Source organism: Apodemus sylvaticus, chromosome 13 (assembly GCF_947179515.1).
Source record: "Apodemus sylvaticus chromosome 13, mApoSyl1.1, whole genome shotgun sequence".
NCBI lineage: Eukaryota > Metazoa > Chordata > Mammalia > Rodentia > Muridae > Apodemus > Apodemus sylvaticus.
In genome coordinates this window covers 35,044,956-35,062,983 of record NC_067484.1, presented here as the reverse complement: position 1 = coordinate 35,062,983, position 18,028 = coordinate 35,044,956, and the positions used below count along the sequence as shown (strand labels likewise).

Sequence of the window (18,028 nt, the reverse complement as noted above, 5' to 3'; positions counted from 1 at the left end):
CAAGACCTAGCTTATGAACATCTGTATAAACCTGCACAGCAGCATGCACGGAAGATGCCAGACACTGAAGCACGACACTGAGTACATTGTTCCTAGGTACTGGGATGGATACTCAGCCGCGTCTGCTCTAAGACCACCAACACCATATGTGTGGCCCACCCCTCTACCTGAAATGTACTTGTTTCCATAGTTGCTAAAATTCCTTCCTAGTAGGAGACATAGCAATGTCTACCCCTTCTCCTAACGTCTCGATGACATACTGAGGCACAATTCCACCAAGTTCATTTGGGGGAACCAATGATTGATTATATTGGGCTTCCTTACAGAGCATAGATGAGCAGGGCGGGGGGTGGGGGACTTGCAAGAGTGTGGTCACTTCTCCCAAGTGGATACACTTGGAGGTCTTAACCCAGCAGTGTTGAGGGCTTCCCTCATGGCCACAAAAATCAAACACACACACACACACACACACACACACACACACGCACACACACACCTCCTCGGCCATGAACAGTTTAAGTTGGTACAGAGGCAGCTGCATACTCAGGAAGGGGAGGGTATAAATTGTCAATAATCCCAGATAAGATGATTGTTTTCAAAGGGGACACAGATAAATGCCTAACATGGCAGTTACTTGGAGGACAGTCGCTCTCTATACCAAGTGGATACATTTCCCCACTTCAATCCAGGTTGCAGGGTGTAGTCTGAATGTTAGAAACCACAGCAGATAAGCATTTTAACATAGGCATCAGGAAACTGCCAGACGGGTTTACTCAGGGCCAGTTTGCAATTGTTCACAGTTCTATTCTGACCAGTGGCACAGGAACCACCTTGGAAAATGAAATCTGGGTCCTTGTCCTAGCTCTGTCATCCTCTCTCTGTGCGTCTTAGGCCTGTTTCCCCTAGGATTCCATTATCCTGCCTTTAATCTTCACAATCTAGGTGAGTTCTTTGGTCTTTCCCTCTCTAAAGTTCCATTCCATTCCATTCCCACCTCTGAATCTCCTCAAATACGTGCAAGTACTGGGGCAGAGAGTAGAGATGCCTTTGAAGGATGCCTGGTGAATTTTCATGCCTTCTCTTCTTCTTCTTCTTCTTCTTCTTCTTCTTCTTCTTATTATTATTATTATTATTATTTACATTTCAAATGATTTCCCCTTTTCTGATCCCCTACTCCCCGAAAGTCCCGTAAGCCCCCTTCTCTCCCACTGTCCTCCCACCCACCCCTTCCCACTTCCCCGTTCTGGTTTTGCCGAATACTGCTTCACTGAGTCTTTCCAGAACCAGGGGCCACTCCTCCGTTCTTCTTGTACCTCATTTGATGTGTGGATTATGTTTTGGGTATTCCAGTTTTCTAGGTTAATATCCACTTATTAGTGAGTGCATACCATGATTCACCTTTTGAGACTGGGTTACCTCATTTAGTATGGTGTTCTGCAGCTCTATCCATTTGCCTAAGAATTTCATGAATTCGTTGTTTCTAATGGCTGAATAGTACTCCATTGTGTAGATATACCACATTTTTTGCATCCACTCTTCTGTTGAGGGATACCTGGGTTCTTTCCAGTTTCTGGCAATTATAAATAGGGCTGCTATGAACATAGTGGAGCATGTATCCTTATTACATGGTGGGGAGTCTTCTGGGTATATGCCCAGGAGTGGTACAGCAGGATCTTCTGGAAGTGAGGTGCCCAGTTTTCTGAGGAACCGCCAGACTCATTTCCAGAGTGGTTGTACCAATTTGCAACCCCACCAGCAGTGGAGGAGTGTTCCTCTTTCACCACATCCTTGCCAACACCTGCTGTCTCCTGAATTTTTAACCTTAGCCATTCTGACTGGTGTAAGGTGAAATCTCAGGGTTGTTTTGATTTGCATTTCCCTAATGACTAATGAAGTTGAGCATTTTTAAGATGTTATTATTATTATTATTATTATTATTATTATTATATTTGTTTCCTCCTTAGGTATACAGTCTTGCAGAGTCGGCATCACCAGGAACTGGAGAAATTGCCCATACACAATGACCCAGAGTCCCTGGAATCATGCTTCTGATTGAAGACATGGCTTGCCATTTAGCCATCCATCCCCATCCGTGTCTGCACGAACAGGTTCCTCTGGAATCATTCCTGACCCTGGGCATCACCAGTGAAGCATGAAGCACGGGGAAGCAGTGCCCAGGGAAGGCATATAGGCGACAGTGTTGAGTGGGACCTGAACTCAGCACATCAAGGATTTCAGAACAGTGTGGGGATTTCAGCATCATCAGACCCAGAGCCCAAGTGACTCCTCCCATTGCATACTGACATGTGATCAGTCTCTGCTCACACCTCTCCAGGGACAGGAGTGCACTACCTCCGAATGTGGTGGGGATGCTCTAACTGTGTGGCAGTTCTGTCATTCAATGACAGACAAGTCCTGCTGTCTGGCTTCTGTGGGGACGGTACTGTTGGTCTTCTCTCTTAGTTGAGCACTTCCCACTTCCTCTTCACACTGGACATCCTCTTGACATGCTTTGGTGGGCTCCAGATGTCTGTCTGGAAGCTATGAAGTGCTAATAGCTTCAGGATTTTTGGTTTACAATCATTAACATCTCTCTCTCCCTCTCCCTCTCCCCCTCCCCCTCTCTCTCTCTCTCTCTCTCTCTCTCTCTCTCTCTCTCTCTCTCTCTCTCTCTCTTGCTCTCTATTATAGCATACCACTTGAGGTAATAGTTCTCCCTTGAAGATAGATTTCAAAGACTCTGCTTAGGTTTTGCCTTTGAATCTATTACCAAGAAGCCTCTATAGAGCTGGTGTGTGTATGTGTATGTGTGTGTGTGTGTAAAGTTGCCATTTTCCCCACTGGCACTGGCATGTCAGAAATTGAGTTATTTAGAATGAATCTGTTTACTTCCCTTTCATGACAGTGGACTAGGACCCTGTTTGCTACAGATGTGGACAAATAACAGTTTTATAACTACAGAATTAAGGGGTGGAGGTATGGGGCTAAAGAGATGGTTCAGTGTTTAAGAGCACTTGCTGTTCTGGCAGAAGACACAGGTTTGGCTCCCAGAATTCACATGGTGTCTCACAACCATCAATAACCCTAGTTCCAGGGGATCTGACAGCTCTTCTGACTGCCACAGACTCCTCCACACACATGGTGCACATACATACACTCAGGCACACACATACACATATATACTATAACATTAAAAAAAAGAGTTAAGAAGGGAACCTCATTTGATCCCATGAATGGCCTTTTAGGAATGATCAGGGTCCTATACTGAACAACCCAATGCTGATCCTAGGTTATTTTTTGTTTTGAGCATAAAATAAACTGATCTTTCTGTATCTGTAACTGTCATTGACACTTGCCTGCCTAGAAAGCTACTACGGACCCATTTTCAACACATTTTGCAGAGTGTTTTTTTGTTCCAAACTCCAAGAAGATGTGTTCTTTCCTATGCTAAACCATCATCACCATCTTTGTCTTGGGTAAGTTATTCCTTCAAGAGAGAGAAGACTTGAGACTCTGAAGACAGTTTTTGTTTCCTTCCTTCCTTCCTTCCTTCCTTCCTTCCTTCCTTCCTTCCTTCCTTCCTTCCTTCCTTCCTTCCTTCCTTTCTTCCCTCCCTCCCTCCCTCCCTCCCTCCCTCCCTCCCTCCCTCCCTCCTTCCTTCCTTCCTTCCTTCCTTCCTTCCTTCCTTCCTTCCTTCCTTCCTTCCTTCCTTCCTTCCTTCCTTCCTTCCCTTTCCTTTCTGCTGACAAAGGCCAGTTTGATTTACTGCTGGTAAAACGGAGGGAATGGCGAAGGTGACCATGGTCTGGCATCCTTACGCTGTGCATTGCAAGGTCAGGATGCAGCAACCAAAAGTTTTCCTTCCCTGTTTCAACTCCTTCTTTCTCTTCTCTCTCCCTCCATACATCCTTATTCCTTACTCCCCTTCTTTCCCCTTTTTGAGATAAGGTTTTTCATAGCCCAGGCTGCCTTCAAACTCAACTGTGTAGCTAGCTGTGGCTGAACTGAACTCCTGATCCTCCTACCTCCATCTCCCAAGTGTTGGAGTCACAGGCTTGGGCCACCACACCAAGTTCTACTTGCCTTTCTACTTCCTGGGATGACAGGTCACAATGCTTCCTTGTACTTGTTTAATCTATGAAAGAAGAATTCATCATCCAACTTTCTTTCCCCCATCTTCAGATAGAGTGAGAACGGGTGGCCATCTCTCACAAAGGAAAGAAGGGACCACCTATCCAGGTGTAACATTGGAAGTCTCACATCCTGAGACACTCCATAGCCCTTGGCAAATTCAAGATAGTCACCACCCTTATTGGGAACCCTCTAGTAAACCTCTTAGAGCTGAGTCCCCCTTTATTGAAAACTACTGAACCACTTAGAGCCCAGTCCCTTACTGTCTTTCCCTGAAAAAGAAAATTGAAGGGACCAGGAATGGCAAGCACGGGAATAACCCAAATTGAAAGTCCTGAGACAAGACTGGATCCATTCCATCTGCAGAGCTGCTAGCCTAGCATGGGCTCCATGCATGGCTTCCAGGAATCCAGATGATGCAGTGTGAGTAGGGAAGACTCAGAAGACACACAGCTGTCCAGGGTTCAAGGAGACCTAAATGTGCCTGTCTCTCATAGGCATCCCCTTTCAGGAAGTCTGTGGAGTTAAGAAGAGATGCTACTGGGGAAGACAGTGATGTGATCCAGCTACTGAGGCCAGGTGAACATTGGCAATCACTTGGATGTTTAATGGAGTCTGTGTCCACGTCCAGGATACATGGATTCACTGTGCTTTCTCTCCATTTGACTTTGTAGCCTGTAGGTTCTGAAGATTCCTCCCCAACCAGTTGGGAGCCAGACTGATCCAAGGCTCAGAGGCCCTCATGAAAGGGAAAAGGAATGTTATTTCTTTGCTGTTACCCAGGAGCAGACTTGGAAAGGTCCAGTCTAAGGCCTGGGCTTTGAAGGAGTTAAGATTTCAGTTCCTAAGAGCCCAGCTTTCCCCTCTGAGGGGCTGTGGTTATCAGTCCTAAGGCAGCTGTGTCTGAGGTATCTTGTGTTCTCTTTTTGAGCTTTCTGATTTAGCTTGCTACTGACCTTGGCCATTCTCCTTCTGCAAATAGTATAGAAGATGTTGTACTTCTTAATAAGCTAGCTCAGCTTAATACGTAGCTTGTGCGATACCTCCCAACCACAGCTCTCCCCTCAGGCCATCTCACTTAGAGCACTGTCACTCAAGAATAAGCTGCTGGTCTAGGTCACCAAGCCTCTCCATTAGCAACTAGAACGTAAAAGAAATAAAATCTATGTAAACAACAAAAAAACAACAGCTGAGATTTTACCTTCTTCTCCCACTAATATTTTTATTTCCTGCTACCAACTTGCTCTGTCCGGAAGCAAATAACTATCTGGGATATTGGGGAGGGTAGGATATTGGGGGTGAGAGAGGGAGGAGACTCACTGAGGGGAAGAGAATGGAGACAACCACATTACCTTTAATATTGTCTTCAAGTGAGAACACAATGTCTTCTTGGTGCTGTGCTCCCTAGCTATTTCTCTGTGGTATTGAGGCTCTCAGGTGAGAGATGGATGGTGCTTTTCTCTGTTTTTCTCTATTACTTCAATTTGCTGTGGTCAAAATCTGCTCCAAAACACTGGGCCTAGGAAGAAAACAAAGGCCAAGGCGCTTGGCTCTTTTGGCCAAACATTTTCCTATTTCCACACAGTCTAGAAAACTAAGACTGAGTATTTGATTTGAATGTAAACAGTGCAGGGACAGACTTGAAGATCTGGGTCAGGCACACTGCTGTGCTGGTCCTGAGTGGGACTTGCCTCACTCTCCTCTCCAAAATGCAGATGGTCTCAGAGCCAGGTGGACCTGTGCAAACCTTCCGACACAGATCCCCATGGGCCGCTGTTACAAGTTTTGCTAAGTACATGCTTTGCTTTGTACTACTAATTATAACCGTCAGTATTTTGCTCAGTCATTTAGTTCAGAAGGAGACAATTTTATCAGACGCAAAAATAGAAAGTCAGTTTTATGTACTGTAAATAGAAAGTAGTTCTAGAGAGAAACTAACAAAAATAAAACCAAACTACTGAATTCTAACCAGATGTCAATACTTGGAGAGTGTCCCCTGCCTCTGCACATACCAGGAAGACAAACCTGTCAGTAGCTTACCTAGCTCCTCTCTGAGTTGGATGTATCGAGAAAGAGGTTTAGAGAATGAATTGCAAACTATAGAAATTCACTGATTTAATAGTGTTCCATAGTTTTGCAAACGAAGACAGAAGAAAAAACCATCTGCTTAATATTTTTATTAGTATTATATTTAATTCAGATTAAGTATCTCCTCTCTCTTTTATTTTAGCTCCTTTAAACTTAATGAATAATAACAACAGAACAGAAAGAGAAGCTGACATCTATTATACTTCTGTCAGGCATTTGGTAGAGCTTTCTGTGAATTTACTCATAAAAACCTTTCCTACAAGTACTAAAATGACTCCCTCTTGGAAAATGAGCAAACCTCAGCAGAGATATCACGTGGTACCTGACCTGACAAAGTATGGATGTGGATTGTAGGTCCAGGCCTCCTGATTCTACAGTGCCACCATCTAAAACATTCTAGTGGTAGTCAATGGTAGGACGCATGCTCTCTACATTGAGTATTAGACTGTGCTAAGAGACAATGGGAGAGCTCTTTGCTTGCATGGCCTAAGTACTTTCTCTCTCCCATATTGATAACCTTGGGACCCAGACCTGTGCCTGTTCTGGTCCGAGTTCTGCCATTCACTGCTCTGTTTTCTCCTGCGTGTCATTTCCATATTTAAATGATGGAGATATTCTGGTTCATGACAGGGCAGAAGGAAGGCCTTGTGCAATGATCTTTTAGGATCTCCAGGACTCAGAGCCTGAGGTTACTGAATAGCCAGCAGCAGATTGAGAGGCAAATGGATGAGCCCCTGAATATTGCCAACTGTCAAGGTTGCCCTGAAGAAGGCAATTTGAATTTTCCTTATTTCTTGGTTGAATTGAAACTCTCTTTGGACCCAAGCCCAACTTTCCCAGTGAGTGTCCATTCACCCCTATAAGCACTTTACAATCTATCTGCCCGTTCACTGGGTCTCAGAGCCTCACAACAGCTTATGGGGAAGATTGCTGATTCAGTTTTATACACAAGACTTTGTCACGGCAAGTGACTTATTTGCCCAAGGACACATGGCAGAAGCCGGATAGAAAACACATTGGGTCCTCCTATCATAAATAAACACAGTGCTTATTTTCCTCCAACATAAATTATATATATATATAAAAATGAAGAAAAAATTGATGCAATCCACTTCCACTGTAAAGAGTCCCCACAACACAGATGCAGTAAATACTCTTGACCCCAGCTCGCTAGCATCCCATTCCCAAGGTATGTGTGTGTGTGTGTTATCTTTGGCATATGCCGTTCAGTACTTTGTGGTTTTGTTCGCTGTTCTGTATGAATAAGGTAATCCTGTATGTAACCTGCTACTTGCCCTTCAGTAGGAAACCCCATACATCGTTTCCCATCAACACTTGTGTGCTTCCTGCTGTCACCTTGCAGAGTGGGTGATGCCACTGTTCACTGCATCCAGGGTCTTCCACAACATCAGGGGGACTAGTTTCAGAACGAAGCAGCAGCTCAGACAGCAACTGTCCTGTTGGAAAGAGGCAGCCCCACAATGGTCCCAGCTTCCCTCCTGAGGACTGGCATGTCTTTGGAGTCTGACTCTGCTTCCCGTAATGCCTAAACATCCGCTTTTGACCAAGTTATCTAAACTGCTAAACTGGATGTACATATGTTAGTGTTGTGACAAGCTTAGGAGGTATTGAGTAATCAACCCCTCAAAAGGCTCAAACTGCCTCTGTGGCCTGACTAGTTCTCATAATCACTCTCTTAGGATGTGACTTAAGAGACATCATGGGGATACTAGGAGAGGAAAAAAAAACCCATGAAACTAAACTGGCAACACACACACACACACACACAGACACCCCCAGAAAACTGAACAAACCTTTCATAAATAAACCTGGGATTATTATACTGGATGATTTAACACACACACACACACACACACACACACACACACACACACGACCAGAAAACTGAACAAACCTGGGATTATAAAATAAATCGGGGATTATTATACTGGATGATCTTCTTGGGCCTCAGCATTGCCTGGTAGGGGTGGTGGGTAACTATTCATCACTTCACACATTAAGAAAAGTGGGGCTCCAGCACAGACAGGCTTGTACCTGCCTCCTGGTCACAGCTGTTGTCTGAAGAAGTTAAAATCTGAACCCAGGACTTTCGACTCCATGTATGGAGCCACTTCAAGCATCGCATTAGCTACTGTTTAAAGTATTAAACCCACAATCCAGGCAGCATGACATACATGGTTCTTTCTGACACTGACAGTCAGAGGTCATCTGTGAACTATTTAAAACCCTTTAAAAACAGGCCACTGTACCACAAAGTTGGTGACATAACCGTATGGCGAACTCACTTCTCCATCAAGTGTCGACAAACTGGCCAAGATGTGGTCTGTAAGCCTTCAGAATTTTTACTTTTCAATATGTCCAGGTAGAAGTTCCGGAGTAATAAATATTTTGTGATGTATTAGTGAAACTTAAATTTCTGTCTATAAATAAAGTTTTGTTGTAAAATAGCCATGTTTGTGTGTTCTTCACGGCTCTCGAGGCAGAGACTGTCTGTGGCCCACTGAAAACAAAATACTATCCAGCCCACAGTTTACTGGCCTTGCTATAAAGCAACCTACCAGCTATTTGCTCCTGCACACTGACGAAGTGCCTACCAGAGTGGGTAGCCTCTGGTTTTGTTTTTGGGTGTCCACCTTCTTTGTTGTGTTTGATGAGTTTGTGATAGGATGGGTAAACCAAGAAAAGAGCAGTGGCTGCTTGTGGCTGATGAGCCTTGCTTAGATGAGTTCCTGCCTAAGGCTACAGGCTGAGTCTTGCTGAGGACAGCAGATTATTGTTCTGTATTTATTCTTTGCCTCTTACTGAGCAGTTATAATCTCAACAGTGAATAAGTTAAATCATTGAGCTAAAAAACAGTGTGAGGACAGTCTCACATTTAAGATTGTTTAAAATCTTGTAGTTCAAGAATCTTAAAAGCCTTCAAGTAGACTTTGGACCCAGGCACCTGACACTCAGAGTCTGGTGTTAGGAAGTCACCAACACTCTTGCTTTTCTATCATTAGCAAGTCAGTACAGTTGGGATCAGAAACTGAGATTCCCGTCCTACCCAGCCAACACTAAGTCGTACCATGAATAACTAAGATTTTCTTTCTTGTTCTCAATTAATTACTAGAAAGGGAAGGGGCTGTACAAATCCTGAAAGACCTGACACTTTTCTACAGACCATAGTTCTTTTTGTCTTTAGCTGTTGGATTCTGAAGCCTGTTAAGGTCACTTATCTGTCAAATGGCAAAGCCACGGTGCTGCACTGAGAGCCAACTGTGCCATCACTGGTGCCGGGCAGGATCTCGCCGAGAGAGGAAGGCAGGCAGCTCCTCTGAAATAGCCCGAGTTATGGTCCCGGCATTCTGTCACAGTCGTGTGTGCTCTGTGTCTTCCAGCCACAGGTTTAAAATGGATGGAGAGTGGGCACAGGCACTGAGTTAGACTCACATATACGCCGCTTTCCCGGGGAGTACTTGCCACTGTGAATAATAAGTTTCAAGTCCATGGCAAGAATGAAGTTTTTACTAAATGTTTATTTTTATGTTCAAGATAAAGCATATGCACAATTGAATGTGGAAATAAATAACTAGAAATGCTCTGGAGACACTCTATTTGCCCTTCAAATTCATTTAAGTTCGTGAATCTCTTTTCATGTAAATGAATATGCCAAATATAAACACTAAGAAAAGAAGAACTACATCTTAGTACAGAAACATAATCTTCTCTAAGGGCTTAGTTGGCATTATGGTAACAAAAACACACAAGATGCGACACTCTTTAGCAGGTTGACTCAAACAGCTCTGCTGGAGAAGAAAAAGGCACAGACTGAAGGACGTGGTGAGAAGCAGAGGAAGCAGCGGGCTCAGATCCTGACACTGTGAACCAAGTCAGGAAAAGTGAACACAACCAGTGCTGAATGATTTGCCTTCCTTCAAATGACTTCTTTAAATTAAGATGTATAAACATAGGATATAAAGACGTTACTTTTGGAAGTATCTTTGTATATTTCTTCTATATATAAATCTTTGTATACAATTTCCATGTTCCTTATATATTTCCTATATAACAAACTGAGCCAGGGCCTCCCAATTCCAAGCCCAAGGTTCCTGTGTAGACTCTTGGCCGCTTTGGGCCAGAAGAGCTAGGAAAGGTCTATGGTCTACTCAAATGTAGTCGTCTTCAACTGGCTCTCCATTGACATCACAGTAGTGGATGAAAATCGCCACTACTCGTTGAAATACACCGCGCTTCATCTGCCGCATCTCTGAGATCTCCTCTCCTATTGTCTCCATGCAGATGTCTGCAGACAACTGTCCTTTCCTTCTAGGGGCATAGATGGTACCTGGGGAATGGGGAAGAGAGGAGAGATAGGATGATTAGAATCAGTCGGTCCATGAAATACTAGTACATACTCGCATGTGCTGTTGCTGATGTAAGAATAGCTCAGGGAATTTGTCTTCACAAATTCAGCTTCATATCAGATCTGATACCAAGGAGAGCAGAGACCATCAAAGTCTCCAGGTAAAGATAATGTACCGGGAATGAATTATACATAAACCAAGTAGTTTAAAAACTTGCCTCCTTTGAAACATTTGTTTCAAAGTTTTATCTATAAGTGAATATACAAATATGCTAACACTTCAAAAAAGTGTATTAAAAGCATCCCCTAATTTCTCTATTTAAACCACAATAAGTTGCTATGAATTAAAACAGTACTCCTAAGAAACAGGCAAATAATTAGTACAATTGAGCAACTCTGAAATATCAATGTTTGTAAATTCTTCAGTAAAGATCAGTGATTTTTCAGGCATGCCAAATGCAATTCTAGCAACTGGGATTAGGTGTTCGAGGTTAGGCTTGCTACACAGACAATTCAGGCAGGGTTGGGGTACATACATGAAATTCTGTAAAAACTTCAACAAGCAAAGTTATAAACAGTTTTATGATTGGCTCATGTGCTTTTCAGAGTCCAAGTACATGTATCTCATATATATACATACATACATATATATATCACATATATGCGTGTGTGTGTGTGTGTGTGTATATCAGAAAAAAATAGGAAAATAAGATAGAATTCTCATCATGTAGACATATTACCCACTGTGTAGACATGTTAGACCCACTATGTATCTCATGTAGATATATTAGAACCACTGTGTGGTAGCTGGGCCTTTTTTGGGACATGTTAAAATATTAAGGGAAACTAAACCAAAACTTTGCATCATTCCTAATTTATAAACAAAATGTTAACTGCTTAACACAGTACAGTCGATTCAATTTAGAGAACACAAGTCAAATCAGGTCATAATTACTCTCTTCATCATCTTCAAAATCGTATCTGGCAAAGCTGTTGGGCTCTGCTGCCCGCAGTGACCTCAGCCAAGGGAAGTCGGAAATCATGGAATACGGAGCTCCGTCCACCATACCTGAAACAAGCAGACAGCTGTGAGAGGTCCACTGGCTCGTGAATGCGGACAGCAGCAAGCTGTACTTGTGCAGCTACAGCGACATCCAGAGCCCGAGCCCGCTGCCTTCAAAGTCAGTGCTAAGCAGGACTCTTAATCTTTATTTACCTTTTGTGTGCCAACAGATTCTGCCTATCCTGGGGATGGCAAAGATACACAGACACACTAGTATATATCCACTCTCTGCGTCTTGCAGGGTGCAAACCTCTCATTAGCCTGATGACTGCTAAGACCCTTTATATCCCCCACTCAGGGATGCTCTCCCATCTAGTTCATGGCTTACAATTTCTGCCCTACAGTCTAGGCAAATCTTACCCTCTAAAGTGTAGATTTCTCTCCCCCAGGGATACTTAGGGTACTTCTTTAAATCTTCTTCAGTTCGAGTGGCTTCCAGGAAGAATTCGTATTTAATGAGCTCTCTGGAGGTAACAGGAAAAAAGTCAACTGAATAAACCATGGCAAAGAATGCTGGGTAAAAGCACCTGTCTGGACTACTCAGGCTTAGACTCCATCAACCATCTCGGGCAGGACAGATCTGACAGCTCCAGTCACCCCAACTACAGAATAAATCTAATTGGGTCTAAGGTACAGTCTTTAGTATCTTTCAAATCATATTAGGAAAGAAAATGTGAAGTTTTTAAGCCAATGGGTTGTATGTTGAGGATTATTAGTACAATGTTTGTATAATTTTCTGAGAAGTGAAGCATCAGTCTCAAGACAGTCATTAACTTGATTTCTTTTTCATCCTCTATGGCTGGAGAGATAACATGAAACATGCATGTAGTGTGTATAATTTCTCCTCTAAGTTTGAATAAAATATTTCACGAATACATGCATGCTTGTGAGTCACCAGTTTTTTACAAGCTCAATGGCAAGCATTTAAAATAAAGAACCAGGGTCTAATCCCAGGGGCCACCCGCCAGAGGACAAACAGTAACGACGGACCGCGGGCCACTGGGCCACTTACTGATTGATGTTGGCTATGGTGTCCATCCAGTTGCGAATGCGCACCTTGTTCCGCACGTTGGGAGGGTTGCTGAACTCGTGGATGATGCAGATGTGATAGGGGTAGGGGCCGCTAAAGAGCTTCTGCTCCAGAGTTAGGGTGTCTACCTGGAGACGACATCAGAAAAAGGTCTTTGGACCAAGCTTAGGGCTGAGACCCTTATCTCCAAGACCTTTAAAAGCTTCCTTTAAAAACCCCTGACAGATTTGAAAATCAAATAACAAACCCTGTCCCAGAGAACATCCTGCTGTGTTTGGAGGAAGACTTAGCGAATTCTCTACATGGCAGACTGAGCCATCGTCATGGATGCCCTTGCTCTCCTTAGCTCTGCAGTGTCACCCTGACCTTAATGAAGCATGAATGTAACCTTTACAGAAAGGTGAACTTCCTAGAGGAAGTCTAAATGTAAGCATGTAGTCAATTTTGAGTATCAAGTCACTTAAGAATTTGATGAACTTATTTTAAGGGCCTTCATCGCAGAATCCAGGAGATGTTTACTATTTCTTTTTAGTAACAATTATCCTACATATGCACTTAATTTTATTTTATTTATTTTATTTTATTTTTTTTGGTTTTTCGAGACAGGGTTTCTCTGTGTAGCCCTGGCTGTCCAACACTTAACTTTTAATAATAATTAGTTACATTATTGCTTATGAAATACCAGCAACTGTCCTAGTATATCATATATATTAATTAAAATAGTACAAAACTATAAGTATAATTCTAATTTCACATATAAGAGATTAGAGACAAAAGTTAAAGAACTTGCTCTATGTCAAAGCAGACTGTGGACTAGGAAGTTTGTGATCTGAGCACATACTCTTTGTCCATAGCCACTTCTAGCTAAATGAGTACTATGTAAATGCTAAGAATGCCTAGAGACTTAGTAGAAAAGCTTTAAAAAGCAATATTGACAGGACAATATGGCTTAATTATAAAACCTCCACAGATTTTAAAGAATCATTACTGAGAGTTGGACAAAATGGATCAAATAAACAAATATGCATTTTATCATAAACAGTAGAGCTTGTTACCTGCTGCATTGGGCGCAGGTAAATGATGCGGTTCCTCTCTGGAGGCATCCTCAGTATTTGGTCAAGTACCTGGTCCATATTTAGTTTCTTGCATTGTGCATAGTCAAATCGATTTACAATCGGTGCATTTTCTACCTTTAAATGCTTCAGTACCCTGCACCTGGTAGCTACAGAATAAAACAATAAGCTTTATAAATAATTTATACAAGAATACAAAGCATATTCTGGAAGACTCCCTGGAGTCTGGATGCTGTGCTTGAAAACACAGCAGCTATTCTGGTCATACAGAGCAGTTAAGATGTGACAACATGACTCAGATTCTGAAGAAGTCAGCAGTCCTCATGCAGAGGACATTAGGCCCTTCCTGCCTCTACTGTTGCCTGCTAAAGAAATTAAGTCCTAGAAGTTGGCTTGCCCAAATAGGAACTTCCCAGGAGCTATTTCTTTAACAGGAATGTGTTGTGACTATATAAATTCACAGAATTACCTTGTACTTAATGATAGGAACTGAACAGTTAATTTTAATTTCTGCAACAATATACAAACAGTATCTAGGGAAAGGCATAAAATCTGTGGTTTCTAAAATCTTTGGCTATACATTTTAGCATGATGGAAAGATCTACTGAAAGGCTATCTAAAACATGATTCTTCTAGTTCAACCCAGCAGACAGGAAGTCAGAGCACCCCAGCCTGCTCCTTCCCTGGCTTAAATTGCCTAGTGCAACTTCAGAGAGAATTCAGTGGATGCAATTATAAAGCCACAAAGCTGAACTGCTCAACTTTTTAAACTTTTCACAAAGGCTTCTTCTACGAGATCCTCAAGGCATACATCGTCATCTTCCAGAGGCTGGACCTAACTTCCATGGCTAAGCAGCGCCAGCAGCTTGCCTTCAGGCTCTGTCATGCAGAGGAGGCGGAAATTCGATAGAAAGAGAAAAGAGAGAGGACCAGATGGTGATAAGGACCTGATGGCTCTGTGCTGTAAAATCAGACACAGTGAAGAAGAAATCTAACCAGATTTCACCACCTCATCTGCCACTGACGTAGCTGCTGTGTAGAGTTTGAGCTGCTGTGTAGAGTTTGAACTACATACATGTCTAAGACCCTGTGTCTCGGGACAAGCTGAACTGAACAACTTGGTTTCAAGGGCAGAAAGTGAACCTGAGGACGCATGACCCACCAGCAGGTTAGGAAGGCATAGGAACCCCATGGGGTAAGGCCCAGCAGTAGAGCCAGTGAGACTCTCTGAAGCGCTTCACTGCTGAGAGGAGAGGATAGCTAACTGAGCATCAGGAGGCCTTTTGAGATGCCCAGACACAGACTGTGGAGACCCGAGCAACAGTCGGGAGCACGTGTCTGCTGTGCATCCTTCAGAGCTTTCTGTTTTAAGAAACTCAAAAAGGAGGTAGTAACTTGATTAGATATTCTTTGGCAAAAAACCTGGTCAGTTGAAATAAGACAAACAAACAAAAACTTCAAAATTTTGCAGCTGGAACAGCTGGACATCCTACAGAGTTCGGGAGAGGTCTTATCTGTTTTAGGCTCAGTTTTATGGTAGGTTTGGAAGGTGCCTTTTAATGGAATTCATGGAATTTCTTTACTTATCATCAATACAACAGGAAATGGAAAATGGAAATAATTTATTTTAACAGTAATTCTGCAATACTAACATAGCAGAAAGTTGTATTTGTTAAATGGTTCCTTGAACAAAGGTTTTGCTCTGTGGCACAGGACGGCACTAGGTTCACAGCAATCCTCCTGCCTCAGCCTCTTAAGTGCTATCATTACAGGCAGGAGTCAGGCCCTGTCTTATAAGGTGTCTTCCAGTAGTCACACCCTGTGCCATGTTGTGTACAAACATGTATGTAAATATGAATGTACACACACACACACACACACACACACACACACACACACCACTGCATTTAACAAAAACAAATGCCATATGGCTTAACCAAAATTATGTATACTTTACACACTTAAGAAAATGAACACATAACATATAATTCATTTAAGGAAGGGAACAAGGCAGATCTCGATCTTGATTTTTTTTAAACACATGCATGGTCTCCCTATGTAGCCTTGGCTGGCCTGGAACTTGGTCTGTCGACCAGGTTGGCTTCAAACTCAGAGTACTACCTATTTTTACCTCCAGGGTATTTTGGATCAAAGGTATATGCCACAACCCCAGCCTAGATTACTATTTGTTAAAATAGGGATATAAAAAAACTTAATTTTAAATTAAAAAATCTATTATAAATGGATATACTAAACACCCAAAACTTGAAAATCTCACTTAGAACAGCCTATTTTTTTTTAAAGATTTTATTTATTTATTATATATAAGCACACTGTAGCTGCCTTCAGACACACCAGAAGAGGGCATCAGATCTCATTACAGAAGGTTGTGAGCCACTATGTGGTTACTGGGATTTGAACTCAGGACCTCTGGAAGAGCAGTCAGTGCTCTTAACCACTAAGCCATCTCTCCAGCCCCAGAACAGCCTGTTTTTAAGACAGACATGTAAAGAAGGACATGGGAGGCATGCAAGAGAATATTAAATGAGTGGCGAAGGATGGTAGAAACAGAACTGTGTGTGGGCCTGGTGAATGGGGCTGGCAGCAGCAACAATGGGCCTGAACTAAGGATCTATTGGGCACATAACCAGACACAAGGCAGCAAAGCACAGGGACCCAGCCACTCTCTCCCAACGCTTTCACACTGCCTTAGGCCCAGAGCTGAGCAGAAGGGGAAGTGACTGCAGCCTGTGCAGCTGTGAAGCAGCTCTGCCACGTTGGGAAGCAGGTAACTTTCAAGGGGAGGCTACAGACAAAAGGGTCAAGCTTCAGCAGGGGGACCCTTGCTATGGAGTAGTTCTGCGAGAACCACACATCAAAAACAAAATTAAAGACAGCCCAAAACATTCCTGTAAGGAAGAATAATGTCACCGTTGCATGGGAGAACTTGTCATGTTTGCTTGGCACTACTGAGGTTTGAACCTAGGATGTACACGTATGAAGCAGCAAACATTCTACACTGAGCTAACATCTCCAGTTGCTACACACACACACACACACACACACACACACACACACACACGTTTTAATTCTTCAACTTTTAAATTTTGTGATTAGTTCTTATAGTGTGAAACAAGTTGACCTTAAATTTGTAATCCTCTAGTCTCCTGGGTAGCTGGAGTTGCAGCCTGCTTCAACTGGTCTGGCCTTAATTCTCTGAAGGTTTCATGATGTTCTTATACAATACAACCCCAGACACATACCATGGATGAACATCATCTTGGGGCAGTCTTTCAGCACTAGATCTGTGATCCCACAGTTGGTCATTGTGACTCCAACGAGATTTTTGGATTTTAATACAAGAACCTACGATGATAAAAGTTGAGGTTACAAGAAGCGCACCTTCCCAATGCTTTGCTTTCATAAAGGGTAAACGTTTTCACTGTGACAACCTAGAGGCTGTTGACCAAATGAGAATACAGACAGTATGTAAAGAGAGAAACTTCAGTTTCTTCACATGAACTGAGCTGAGCGGTGGGAGACGGCAGCCTTCCTCCTTACCTGGACGTGGTCATCCTCGATCACGGGATCACTGGTGCTGGTGGACTTATCTGCAGTTCGCTTCCGCTTCATGGCATGGCACGGCTTTGTTTTGGCAACTTCTATGAAAAAGAAAATCCAGATTGGATTCTTCTTTGTTGAGAAAGCTAGGTGCTGTTTCTAAAGACTCATCCCCCCACCTTAAGCACCCCATTATGTATGCAGTTCCCAAACCTTATCCATGTTCTTGGCTGTAGGCTGTGACTCAGCGCATTAAGGATACCTCTGGGGAATTAAACTCATTACTTCCCTACTGCAAAACCTTCCCAATGACTGCTGCGTAGTGAGCGTGTGTCAATACTGACAGTGGAGTAAGGGCCTCACAGGCACCGTGTTATTCCACTCTGCAGGCCTCAACTGTCTCCATCACCTACATCTGAAGCCATTCATCACTGTAGCTGTTTAGCTCAGAACATCTTTTGTGCCTCCAAGGTGCGAGAGATGTCCTGTCTTGGTCCTAGTCAATCATCATTTGGTTCTAACAAATTGGTTTGGACCTCCAACTAGTATGGATTGCTCTGCATTTCCCCAACACCTGTCTCCATATTTAAAGTAAAAGTTGAACCTTAGAGTGAACAACTGTCCTTTCAACGTCAGCCACTATCAAGTAAAATGAACACTGAGAACCTGGCACTCTACTCCCCGTGTCCTGCTCTGCCCTGAGTGCTTTCCTTGCG

General features: G+C 43.0%; 1 protein-coding gene across 7 annotated transcripts in view; it reads right to left on the bottom strand.

Annotated features, from left to right (window-relative positions):
- Nucleotides 1-9,738: 9,738 nt before the first annotated feature.
- The window catches only part of Fbxo38 (F-box protein 38), a 45,160-nt gene continuing 36,870 nt past the window's right edge, over nt 9,739-18,028 (bottom strand). For all 7 annotated transcript variants that reach the window (XM_052155206.1, XM_052155205.1, XM_052155210.1 and 4 more), the window contains exons 16-22: nt 17,313-17,413; nt 17,015-17,117; nt 13,734-13,900; nt 12,661-12,806; nt 12,009-12,112; nt 11,541-11,654; nt 9,739-10,567 (exon numbers count right to left, since the gene is read on the bottom strand). In XM_052155206.1, the coding sequence (XP_052011166.1) occupies nt 10,389-10,567; nt 11,541-11,654; nt 12,009-12,112; nt 12,661-12,806; nt 13,734-13,900; nt 17,015-17,117; nt 17,313-17,413 (914 nt within the window). In that variant the 3' untranslated portion in view covers nt 9,739-10,388. The remainder of the gene's footprint in view (nt 10,568-11,540; nt 11,655-12,008; nt 12,113-12,660; nt 12,807-13,733; nt 13,901-17,014; nt 17,118-17,312; nt 17,414-18,028) is intronic.